Source organism: Podarcis raffonei, chromosome 14, assembly GCF_027172205.1.
Source record: "Podarcis raffonei isolate rPodRaf1 chromosome 14, rPodRaf1.pri, whole genome shotgun sequence".
Taxonomy (NCBI): domain Eukaryota; kingdom Metazoa; phylum Chordata; class Lepidosauria; order Squamata; family Lacertidae; genus Podarcis; species Podarcis raffonei.
In genome coordinates, this window is record NC_070615.1 from 25150476 (window position 1) to 25163343 (window position 12868).

General features: G+C 43.4%; 1 protein-coding gene across 6 annotated transcripts in view; it reads right to left on the reverse strand.

The window, feature by feature from the left end:
- MEGF11 (multiple EGF like domains 11) overlaps positions 1–12868 on the reverse strand; it is a 339136-nt gene that overhangs the window by 49024 nt on the left and 277244 nt on the right. For all 6 annotated transcript variants that reach the window (XM_053365792.1, XM_053365790.1, XM_053365788.1 and 3 more), the window contains 2 exons: positions 6502–6648; positions 4641–4775 (listed from right to left, as the gene is read on the reverse strand). In XM_053365792.1, coding sequence (XP_053221767.1) covers positions 4641–4775; positions 6502–6648 — 282 coding nt within the window. The remainder of the gene's footprint in view (positions 1–4640; positions 4776–6501; positions 6649–12868) is intronic.

The window sequence follows — 12868 nt, forward strand, 5'->3', positions numbered from 1 at the left end:
GAGCAATTTGGAAAACAAGTCAACTCAACCATATAATGGGATATATATGGTATTGTGAGGTATATTTGCCTGTAAAATGTTTACTATATATCTTCATTCTCCAAGATTCTCTGAACTGTGAAGGGGGAAACAACCCACTAGAACCATTTTCAAAAGTGAGTTGTTTACCCTTCTTAGAGCCTATTAAGATCTTCACTGAAGCTGCATGCATTACGCACAAACAATAGTTAAATGGATCTGAGACATTTTGAATACAGAAAAGGGTAATAATGCTTTCTGTATTAGGAATACAAGGATGTAATTGCCATGTTAATTAGTTATTAGAGCTCTGAAGGGGGACTACTCCAAACCCCTGTTGAGATATCAGCTGTTTTCTGGCAGCTATAATTCGTTATCAACCCAAGCTGCTTGTATTCCTATTAATGGTAGGGGATCCTTAGCTTGGCTTTGGCCTCCCATTGCATAAACCCAGATTAGGGTTCAATGACCCCCCTTGTTGAGCTTATAAAGTTGTCATTGACCACAACCCAAATTCTAAGGAATGTAAACGGAACTAAGGGTGCATCCAGACTTCCTCTCTTCCTGCTGCTTTCCACTGGGAAATCTCAATCTTTATAGCTGAATTGGAACAAACCTCAATTGATGTTTGCACTGATTCAGCGCTAAAGAGCAAGTTTTCCCAGGGAAAGTGGTGGGGCAAACAGAAAATTGCTCGGACCCATGCCTAGAAAGCACAGGAAAAGCAGAAAACTGCTCAGACATGTGCTTTCTAGGCATGGGAGAAGCGGAAGTGTGGGCAAGCCCTCTATCAAGAGAAATCGATATATAATCAACTCCAGTGTTCAAAATCTGCACTGGCTGCCTATACATTACTGGGCCAGGTTCAAGGTTTTTGTATTAGTGTACAAGGCCCTTAGTGGAACGCGGATGGCGCTGTGGTCTAAACCACAGAGCCTAGGGCTTGCCGATCGGAAGGTCAGCAGTTCGAATCCCCGTGACAGGGTGAACTCCCGTTGCTCAGTCCCAGCTCCTGCCCATCTAGCAGTTCGAAAGCACGTCAAGTGCAAGTAGATAAATAGGTACCGCTCCAGCGGGAAGGTAAACGGCGTTTCCGTGCGCTGCTCTGGTTCACCAGAAGCGGCTTAGTCATGCTGGCCACATGACCCGGAAGCTGTCTGAGGACAAATGCCAGCTCCCACGGCCTATAGAGCAGGATGGGTGCGCAACCCCAGAGTCGTCCGCGACTGGACCTAATGGTCAGGGGTACCTTTACCTTTACCTTTACCAGGCCCTTAAGAATTTTGGGTCCAGGATACTTAAAAAGGACTGCGTAATTGCTTATATCTATGCCCACTCACCCAAGTCTTTGGGGAAGTCACCATCAGGGGTCCTGCATGGATCGGGTGCATGGATTGTACCCGCCAGGAAGGACCCCCTGCTGTGTTCACGTCTCCCCCCCCCCCCCCACTGCTGAATTTCTGGCTCCTACTCAATACCATTTAATTTTCGTTCCTGCAGCCACTTTAATTGAAGTTTGATTTTATAATTTTAACCAATTGCCTTTCTTCGTATTGTAGCTTTGTAAACCACTTAGAGACTACTGTAGTTAAGCAGCACATAACTTGTTTAAACAAACAAACAAACAAAAACCAGCCATCCACCGCCATTGCTAGGAATCATAAAATAATAATAAGGAAGGGAAAAAGGAGAAAGACCCACTGAAGATGTTGCTTGCCGCTGACAGTTTTTATCAGTGCTTCTACACATTATTTCCGCATGTATCTCAGGGGTGCCTATTCAGTTGATTAAAAACGTTTTTAAGGCTGACTGATCTCACCGGTTAATCGATTAAAAATTGCAGCCCCGATTCATGTAGTTTTACTTGTTTACTTTGTTATGCTACGGTTGCAATAACTTGATTTAAATTTCATACTCCGAGCCGCCCTAGGAAATAAATATTTTAAAATCAATAAATAAAAGAAGAGGAGATGAAATCCCTGCTAGAATCCTATCAGCCAGAAGCAGGAATTAGGTGGTCCGCTGGAAGATGGCTGGCGAACCACAACATCCCTTTGGACCACCCTATGGCCATCAATTTTTTAAGAGCCCAGAAACCATTTGACCCCGTAGTACAACGCAGGGCCTATCTTCCAATCCAAGGTATTGTCCCCCCCCCCTTTACTCACATACACCATTTAGATGGGTCCTTTCCTCTTCTCTTGTTTTCTCCCTCCCCAAGAAAATGGATTGAGGAGGTGTGACCTAGGACACAGCTATGGGCCATAGGACAACCCTCTGTAAAGGCTCTCACTCTAGGGCTGCTAGCACAGAGAGGAGTTTTCTTCCTCTCTGCTTAGCTCTAAATAATATTTCTACTTAGCGAAAAAGTAAAGCACCTGCAATAATAGCTGCATTTTGAAAACAGCAATACTTGCACCGAGTTAGCCTAAAATAAATTATTAAAATCCATCCTTCTTCTCTTCTTTCTCATTTTTTATATTAAAGAAAAGCATATATATCATATCATATGCTTGCAACATTATGACAAATTGCAACACCAACTGCCTTTAATTAGAACATGAATATTTTATGGCAATTCTGCTGGGTGGATCAACATTTCAAAGGAAAGGCAGGGACGCTCAACAGATTGAAATCAAGAAAACAGGGTTTTGCTTAATGAGATAATTAGGCCTGCTTCAGACTGTGAAAACTAAGCTGGGGTTTTTGCATTGAGACAGACACATTCGCCGAAAAGGGGAAAGTAAAGTGCTTGCTCTCATATTAATTGCTCTACATCTTGGTGGTGAAAGTGGCAAGGAGAAAAGAAAACATATGTTTCTACTTAATCTATGTTTAATTATTTTTGCCTAAGTACTGCCTTTAATTTGTACCTTGCGGAAAAGCACGGCATTAAAAAAAGAGTGAGTTCTATTTTTTCCTTTAAAAACCCCCCAAAGAAACAAAAGATGATGACCGAACAGGCAAATGCCATGCAGCATATTATCTGTTAAATCTACACAACCTGGTGTCCTCCAGATGTTTTAGGCTACAACTCCCTTCAGCCAGCATGCTGCCTGAGGGCTGATGGGAACTGTGGTCCAGGGTGGCCTTGGTCTCCCATTTGTCCATGCCACTTTGCATTTTGAGAATAAACAAATCCCACAGCGGTTTGCAACCTAACTGAAAACATCAAAGGAATCATTATGAAATATTAAAATAAAACATTGAAGATGACACCCAAATAAGAAATATACATTTACTAGGGCTGGGCGACATCTGGTTTTCAACACTGCGATATATCACCAGCTAAACTTTCCGATATACAGTGGAACCTTGGTTGTCGAACGTAATCTGTTCCGGAAGACCGTTTGAGTTCTAAAACGTTCAACAACCGAGGCGCAATTGCTGTTTGGCAAAATACATTGGAAAAAAATGGAGAGATGCACCTCGGAAGCCATTCGACTTCCAAGGCGCGTTTGAAAACGGAAGCATTCACTTCTGGGTTGTCAGTGTTTGGGTTCCAAATTGTTCGGCTTCCAAAGCGTTTGACAACAATGGTGGGACTTGTAGCCCAACAGTGCTGGTCCACACTGGCTGGCAGCCATTCTCCAGGGTTTCAAGCTGCAGTCTTTTCCATGCTGGGGATTGAACCTAGGACATTCTGATATTGGAAATGCAGGTGTTCTATCAGTAAGCCGCACCGGTCTTGAAAGACCTACACTGGCTCTCAGTACGTTTCCAAGCACAATTCAAAGTGTTGGTGCTGACCTTTAAAGCCCTAAACGGCCTTGGTCCAGTATACCTGAAGGCAGCCCTGTTTAGGGAAGCTTTTAATGTTTAATAGGTTATTGTATTTTAATATTCTGTTGGAAGCTGCCCAAATGGGCGGGGTATAAATAATAAATTATTATAATTATTATTTGGTTTAGAATTATTATTATTATAAGCTACGGCCCCAGCCCTTAAATATATGGCCAAATGAAGTTGCTTTTTTGCTGCGAAAGGCCCTTGGGTCCATCTTGTCCAATGTTGACTGCCCCACCCCACCCCCAGCCCCACCCCTGAGGTCTTTCCTAGCCTGGGGTGAAACTTGGGACTTTCAGTATGGACAGCAAGAGCTCATTCACAATGCTCATCTCTCAGCTATTGGCCAACCCAAACAAGATTTCAGAATTTCATTTTTAAAAGTTCCTGCCGGCAATATGTACGTGCCTATGTGTGCAGTCTGTACTAACTGACAAGTACCTTTTACATTTAATTAACAGCACAACTTACAAGTGCCACTGTGTGCCTGAGATGCTGTAGGTTCTGACAGTAAAGAGATGTGAGCCTTGAGTAGCCGGCTGCATTTGCAACATCTGCCACATTTTATTTGCACTTCTGTCCAAAACTAAGGAATTGCCTTACTTAAGCATGTTAGCATACAACTTATTTACAAAGGGGAGACTAAGTGCTTATTTGCATTTCTGCCTACAAAGGAAAACAGGTTTTCTTTCCCCTGCTGCTATCTAGAACCTCAAAGGCTTACAAGAATAATAATAGTACAAAAAGGCGAGCTTTGCCCAGAAACTTTTCCATTGGCTTCTATCAATTGCTCATAAATAAATACAACCAGCGAGAACCACCAAGTGTCTTCATACCTTGATTGCAGAGTGGGCCAAAAAATCCTGGGAGGCAGTCACAATGTCCTGTAATGTGATGACAGGGGACAGTGCTATGAATGCACTGGGGACACGGCTGGCTGCATTGATGTCCGTAGAAACCAGGTGGACAAACTAAAATAAATAACAAAAGCTGTACTACAACTGTAAAGAAGGCAGAAACAAGACACTAGTCCTCATTGTTACTACAGTTATTTGCAACAATGCATGCAGTTTACTAAGAAAGCACCATACAGTTTAACCACTCGACTACATTTTTTCTTAATTGAATGCATTTTTATATGTTGTTTTCATGAATATATCTTTTCAATGCACACCTTCCTAAGCCTATATATTTTCACATTATTTGGCTGGAGAACTGCAATTTAAAATTTGGATTCCAAAGGATGGCTGTGTTTCAGTTTGTGTATTGTTTCGGAAAGCACAAATTAGGAGGGGGTTTGCATTTAAATCCTATGCCCTTTTAAAATGTGTGTGGGGGGGTATTAGGTTGTTGTTTTTATTCTGATTATGTATTTTGTGGTTTTTATATTCTGGTTTTATTCTGTGAACCATCCTGAGACCTGCGGGTATAGGGCTTTATATAATATATAATATAATATAATATAATAATAATAATAATAATAATAATAATAATAATAGTTGGAAACAGAAACGAATTTCTCCGCCACCTCTATATTCAAGACACAAACGATCAGAAGCAAAGAAAAGAACAAAAGCAACAAGACCCTCCATACCTGTCAGGCCTAGTGAGGAGAAGCAGCAACTTGAAATATGCAAGTTCAGTTCAGGGACGGATCTGATAACGAGGGATACTTAGGGGGCAGGTGCAACTCCTGGCATAATGAGGCCACCGATAATGGAGGAAGGAAGCCAAGCTCCAAGCAGACCACCTTGGGCTATACAGCCTGATTACATGGATAAGATGAAGGCACTCAGATGCCCTCCCGGCCTGCGCACCACCGACTGATAGAGCTAACCTGTTATTTCTCTCCTCTCTCTGGAAAAGTTTCAATTTCCTCTTGTCACATTCTAAACCCTGGGGATATAAAGTTTGCAAAAAGAGAGAGGAAGAAACCCCCCCTTGGTTCCCCGACTCTTTGAGGGCCTCTTTTGTGGGTCTGGAGAGCAGTTTTACAGCCAGAGAGAGAATTGCCGTGAACTCACAGGGAAAGAGGGGTTTTGTAATTGAAATGCACAAAGGCCGTGGGTGGCAGCCCTGGCCCAGGTCAGCGCCGTAATGGCTTTAAATAAAAAAGAAAAACAGCAGCTGCAAGTTATTTGGGCTTTTGCCTGTGCCAAGGCTGACCTGCGAAATTCGGGGCTGGGGAACGAGAAGTGAACTGGGAATTTTTTGTGTGTGCAAAAGTTATTTGCAGAGTTAAAGACACTGGTTCTGTAAAGAGCCATTCTGAGTTTAATCGCACAATTCCAGTGTAGACTCAGTAATTGTGTTTGGGTATTCCCGCCATACAAACTGCAAACCTGAGGATGGGATAACTGGGTCAAGCTCAGTTCCACAACCTCTGTTGTGGATCCCTCATCCAGGCCTTTTTTTGCAGGGCAAGGGGCTAACTTAAATAAAATATTGGGGAGGAGAGCCCTGCCCTGAATAATTGGTGTGTCGACACCATTTGAACGGCAGTGACCATCAACTTTGCCCCCCTGGCCCCCTCAAATATTTTATTGGAGTGTCCAAGACCCCTCAGCCCCTAGGAGTTGGCTTTCCTGTGGTCTCCTCTCCATGTAATGGCTGAGGAGGAATTAGGGATGGGATGAGGCAGGTATTTGGTCAATGGGATCCCCAGAGGAAAGTACGTAGGTTGGGGGGAGAACTTACTTCTTTGGCACAGGGGTCCTCGGTAGCCTGGTGCACACTCACAGGTCCCATCCTCTGGGGAGCAGGACCCTCCGTTTTCACAGTTGCAGGTGATGGAGCAGTTGGGTCCCCACCGCCCTTCTGGACAGACACTGTCGCAATGGATGCCTGGAGAAGAGCAGAGATGCAAATCCAAAATGCTTCACAACTGACGTCTTTATGTGACTGTAAGTTGTTTAAACTGTTTTTCATATTGTGCCTTAATTGTTGCTAACTGCCTGGAGCCTTAGGGTGAAGGCATTGAGGTGTAGGCGGGTTCCCAAGAGGTTATCACACACAGTGATAACAACAAGAACCTTTATTGAACTAACAGAACTGGGCAACTGCTTATATACATTTCCGAAGGCCTGGGCCACTCCCACTCCCAACGTGATTGGCTGTCTAAACTTCCCAGCGGCGAATCATGACACAGAATTTAAGGGCCAATGACAGAGGTCCAAATCCTGAAATGTTCTGTGATTGGATATTATGTATCGAATCAGAACACAGGGGCTCAGATTCCTTAGTCCAGACTTAGGCAAACACAGACCACTGAATACATCTTCTCTGTATCGTTCCAATTTTAGTATATGTGCTGCCAAAGCGAGGAGGCCAAACTTAGTCACAAAATGTTTAAGGGTATGCGTCCCCCCAGGAAAAAGCACTGCATAACAGGCATGATAATAAAATACGAGCAGAAGGACATCATTGCAATAAGTTGTCTCATACCAGTTAATTTTAAAATATAGCAATTCATTTTAAGGCTAGCATTACATTTTAAATTCACAATAAAACTGGCAAAATAATAAAATGCCTGATATTATTTATGTTAAGTCATGCAGGGTAGAGTCTAATAGGGTGATGGACATGGCTGCTGTGATGGTGGCACCCTTTGTCTTGGCACCCAGGCTGCTTCATGCACTTTAGGAGACATATGTCAGAAGCAGCAGGAGGGTGGGGGTGGGGGTGGAGAAAGGCAGCGACCCTTCCCCTGAATTTGTAGCTTCAGTGTGGGCTTTCAGGAAATAAGCTTCCAGGTAGGAATGTCAAAGGAATTGCAACAGAGATAGAAAAGTAAGTGGGAATTGTTGCAGTTTACATGCTCATCTGTGGTGAGGAGCTTAAATCTGTGATTTTGGTGCTTAAATTGTATACCGCCCTTCATACATGGACGAAATGGAAAAATAAATTTTCTCTGATTATTAGGACACAGGTTATGTCCCCGCTCTGCAGAGCACTTAGCATAGCGGGTAGATCCTACCCCGGACTCTCTCTTTATTCACATAAATTTGTATGCTCTGCAAACGTGCAGAGATGCAAATCCAGGCATCAAATGGCTCCCAGGACAATAGTTTGGCATTTATTATGACGTTCAAATCTACCAAAGTGCACTCTGTGTGTGCAGAGACTCTTAGTGGGTGATTCAAAGGCTCTGTCCTCCAGTATTCTAATTAGTGACATTTAAATAAGGGCTCCTGCCCTTTCACTTGTCAACAAATGAATTAAAATAAACCAGGGCCCAATCCTGCAAGCCCACGGGGGGTCTCTAAGGAGCTGTCACTCATCTGTGTAAGACTCACGAGGGCAAGACTTTATTTTACTCAAATTAATGGGAGTACTCCTGAGAATCATATAACCTGATCAGATTTGAGCTGGAGCAAGGGTGCCTGTGCCTTTAACAGTTGCAAAAGAGGGGATTCTCATGTGGACAGGAAAAAGGCATTGATCTCTCCCATGTGCTGAATTGGTGGCACCTTCTGAAATCTGATGAGTCTCCCCATTTTTTGCGTTTGAGTGAAGGGGAGTCCCAGGGCAGCTGCAGGAGGGGATGCCTGAGGTGGGGGTGTGTGTTTGTGCAGCTGAGCCATCCAGGATTCACCGCAGCTCCAGGGTGCTGCAGTTGCTAACTCATTCACAATTTGTTTAGAAGTTTGAAACACTAAAAAAGGAAGTTTATGTATCCCCCAAATCGAACAGTTGTATGTCCCTGGACCCCAAAATAGACGTTAGAATACCCCATAGGAGACACCTGCACAATTGCAACAGTAATAGTTGTTCAAAGATATCATCCTTCCAAAATACTTGTAAACACATGATGATAATGCACAGTTTTCACACACACACACCTATAAGTTAGTTGTATTTATTGATTTGGGATTTTCTTTCCTCCCCAGGCAATACATACAAAGATTTCTGTGCTTAAAATACTGCCATTTTGTGTGTTTCCTCTAATAACCTTTTTACTTGACCAGGAGGAAATGCTTAAGCAGTGATACTGATGTAGAATAAAATGTCCCTATTTTCATCTGAGGAATGGTAGAGGGCATGCATCTGAACGAATTCAACTCCATAAAGTTTGTTTTGTGGAATGGCTTTTAATCACAGTTGTGATGTGTGGTAGGGTTTTGGTCTTTCCGACTGTGCAAGTGCAGCACTCTTGGTACTCTCTGAACTGTATCATGGGGCTGCAGCCAGCTGAATTACGTTTGCAGTTTAATCCCTGAACCTGCTACGTGTGAATGTCTGTGGGCATGACCTTGCCTAAAACAGCATTTTTCACATGATTGAGTTTAAACATGACCGAAAACACCACAACACTTTCTTGATGGATGCACTGGGACCTTGACATTGCCAAGGTAGATTTGGAAAGAAAATCAGCCTGTAGTTTGGGAATGCTGTTCTCAGGGGAGTGGGAAGGGGGGGCGGTGGGGGCGGTCTGCCCTGGGTGCCATCTCTGAGGGGGGTGACAAAAAGGTACACTGCGGGGGGCTAGGCCTGTCACCCCAGGACACAGCTGCACGAGCTGCTGCCGCAGGAAGAATCACACCACCGCAGTCGCACGTGGAGGATCGCACTGCCGCAGCTGCAGCTGCGTGCAGATTGCACTGCCACCGCACAGCAGATTGCCCCACCCCCCAGGTGCACAGCACCCATGCTCTGAGCACCCATGCAGCCAGCTCCTCCACTGGCTGTTCTGCTTTGAAGAAGTAGCAAGTTTATGCTCTGAGTCTCCACTTTTGATGAACACTAACCACCACTTAGTGCATTCCATGTGGCTAAAGGCACGGGAAAGAAAAGGAAGAAAAAGGGTTGGGAGGGAATAAATAATCATATATTTTGCAAAACCTCTCTTCCACTGCCTTCTGCTTATTTCAGCTCAGTACCCGCAAAACAGAATGCACCCCACCAGCTGTGTATGGCAACCCAGCCAGGGGCTGATAAACTTCCGGTTTTTAATGTCTGCCTGGCCCTGCAAAACCAGAAGGGCTGTCATTGCACTGACAGGCCACACACTACATGCCAGGAGGCGGCGGCTGCATTTGGCTCCGCAGGTCACATGCTGTGCAGGTCCTGTTAAAGCATATGAGAATCAGACTGAGAGCTCAGGAGTTTGCTGCCTCAGTGTGCCTTGAGATCTGATACAGACCTCATTTAAGCCAGCAATCCCTACACCATCCGGAAGTTCTTTATCAGCCAAGCGCATGTTTCTCGCGGATAAAAGGATAAGCGCAGGCGATGACTCCAAAATACCTGAACTCAGCCAGAGTTTGGATTATATGTGCTGCCATGGATAAGCTTCATTTCAGCTCATTTCCTGCTTTTTGATGGCTTCATTAGGCTGCCATGAGGAACATGCCATGTTGGTGGACTTGCCACCCACTCGGACATCCTGCTTGGAGGATTATTAAAACTGACAGAACGATCACTGTTGAGCATACGTGCAGGGCAGTTTTCAAAAATATCTGTGGATAGTGCACTAAAGGAGCATAGCAGGACTCATCGCTCCAACCACCTCTATTCAAGTTCAGAAATAATTACACATTTCAGAAGGGATGTTGTACCAAAGCCAGAGGCATCTTAACATGAGGTTCAGAAGCATGTTGAAAGTAAAGAAAAGCTCAGCTTTATATTGCATTATATCATGGACTGACTATATTACTGACACATTACTGATAAGCTCCTGATGAAGTGGACATTGGTTCATGAAAGCTTACTGCCCCAATAAAATTATTAGTCTTTAAGGTGCAACAAAACTCTCTTTCTTTTGGCTGTATTAGCGCAACACAGCTACTCCCCCTGGAAATTATTGCTGATATAAACGTACACTATAAGGAAACAAGGCACCATAATTCAATTCCCTTTCAATTCAACCACAAACCTAAAAATAAATAAAAGGTGAGTAAAATAAAATAGGAAAGAAAAAAAATAAGTAACGATAACAGAATATCAGAACTGCTCTACTGGGCCAGATGGAAAAGTCCATTTGTTGCCATAGAGACGAATGGGTGGGCCTTTCCACACCTCACCTGGCTGGATGCCACATCACCAAGATGGAGAACAATAGGCCAGGAGAGTTAGTGCTGGAAGGAGAGTTTGGCTGATGCTGCAAGAAGCTGGTCTTGTTCTGTGCAAGACCCATAGATATGGTTTGGAGAACTCCCTGGGAATTTAGTGGAGAGGCAAGATTCATTGAGTGTTAATGCTGTGACTGAGACCCTCCAAGCTATACTCAGGTTGTATATATGTGTAAATAAAACCATATATCCTAAAGACACCACATTCTCCATTGACCTTTATTCTAAGGAAACCAACTCTGGGCAAAGCGCTATAACCTCTGGAGTTTCCTGCCACTTGGAGATTGGGGTGTGTGCAACAATATGATTTGGGAGACTTTTGCTAACCATGCTTGCTACATTTCAGTTGTGTTAGGGGTCTTGATTCCCTGGGAGAAGCTGTTTGGCAGCACTCATAAAAACCCAGCAGGCAATAAATGACAGGGGGAGGGCACCAAGTGGCTTAACCCACCATGGACCTACTTGCGCAATTAGAATGCATAACCGAATGATGGATTGCCTCCCCTCATTTTAAATACTGCCAACCCAGACTCCTGGAATTAAGTGCAAACGGGGATTAAGGGAAGAGTTGTCACGTTGCTTCCTCCATTTTGACAGCAATATTTGGACTAGAATTCTTTCATTGTAAACCGGGCTATTTATAAATGGAGACAATTAAGGAACATTATTTCTTGTCTTGAGTTTTTCAGAGAATGACACCAGCTCCTTTCTTTTAAAAAGGCAGGAGCATTAAAATGCATCTCTGTTTCCCCCGGCAGAGAAGTCACCTCTAGCTGAAGACTAATGAGGCAGTATCTTCCCAGGACTAAATAAAGGCAAGATGATTCCTGATGGGGACACGCAGAGGTGGTGGAAGGGAAGCCTTAATCGCATCTAACAGATGAGAGCAGGATCACACCTTTTAAGCATGTTTAGATTCCAAAGGTTAGCAAAGAGAGATAGATACCAAATACATGGAGTGGCCCTTATTAGAAGCTTTTCAGTTGCACAACTCTACATGTTTACTTGTAATATGATAAAGGCAGAACTCAGTTGTATCTATTTGACATGACAATTACACCTCTCTCTCTCTCTCTCTCTCTCACACACACACACACACACACTCATATACACACATATTTATTTTAAACAAACTGTTTTACCTGAAATCTGAAACAAAGAAATGAAAATGCAGTGGGGTCTTTTGCTCTGTTACATTAAATCAATTTTTAATTAGCTCTACAACACTCTTTCATTTAAGTGCTTTCCAACTAAATTTTAATATCTTCTTTTAGAAATGTAGGCAAAGAACAGTTATGGTGCTCATTAAAAGACAGATGGCTAGATAGATGCATAGAGAAAAAACAAAAATGCTGATAAAATGACACCAACCAGGAAGGTATACAGGGGCGAAATTTTCACCTGGCTTATTCCACAATGAACATGTCAAAAGTGTGCCTCTTAGAAAGCAAGGAAGGGTAGCACTAAGGCAATCTACAGCTGTAGCAAACATCCCCACTATTTCTAAAAAAAATAGATTTAAAAGAGAGAGAAGGTACATGGGGAAATGAAAGAGGACAATGAATTGATGGCATCATGGAGGTGCCCTGTGTGGGGGGGATTGAGTAAATAAAGCATGGCATCTTCACCCTCGTGTTTGGAAAGTTTCTGGATCTCTTCCTGGGACCACCATAGTCTCAACTCACACAAGCCAACAAGTCCCAAGAGAGAAACTGTGAGTCCTTTGTAGTGCTATATTTTTCTAGAAAAAGAGGTGCCGGAACTCACCATGAACGCCACCCTTGTTCTCTTATAATGGCAATGGCGCCCACCTGAGAGGTGCCAGAACGGGGGGGAAAGTCCTGGTCCTATGTGCAATGGGATTGCTTTAAGGTGTATTTTAATTTAGTAATGTTGTGTGTTTTTTGTATTTTTTTTACATTTTGTAAACCACAGAGACACCTATTTTGGTATAATGATGGTATAATTGAGCAGTATAATACAAATTGACAAAT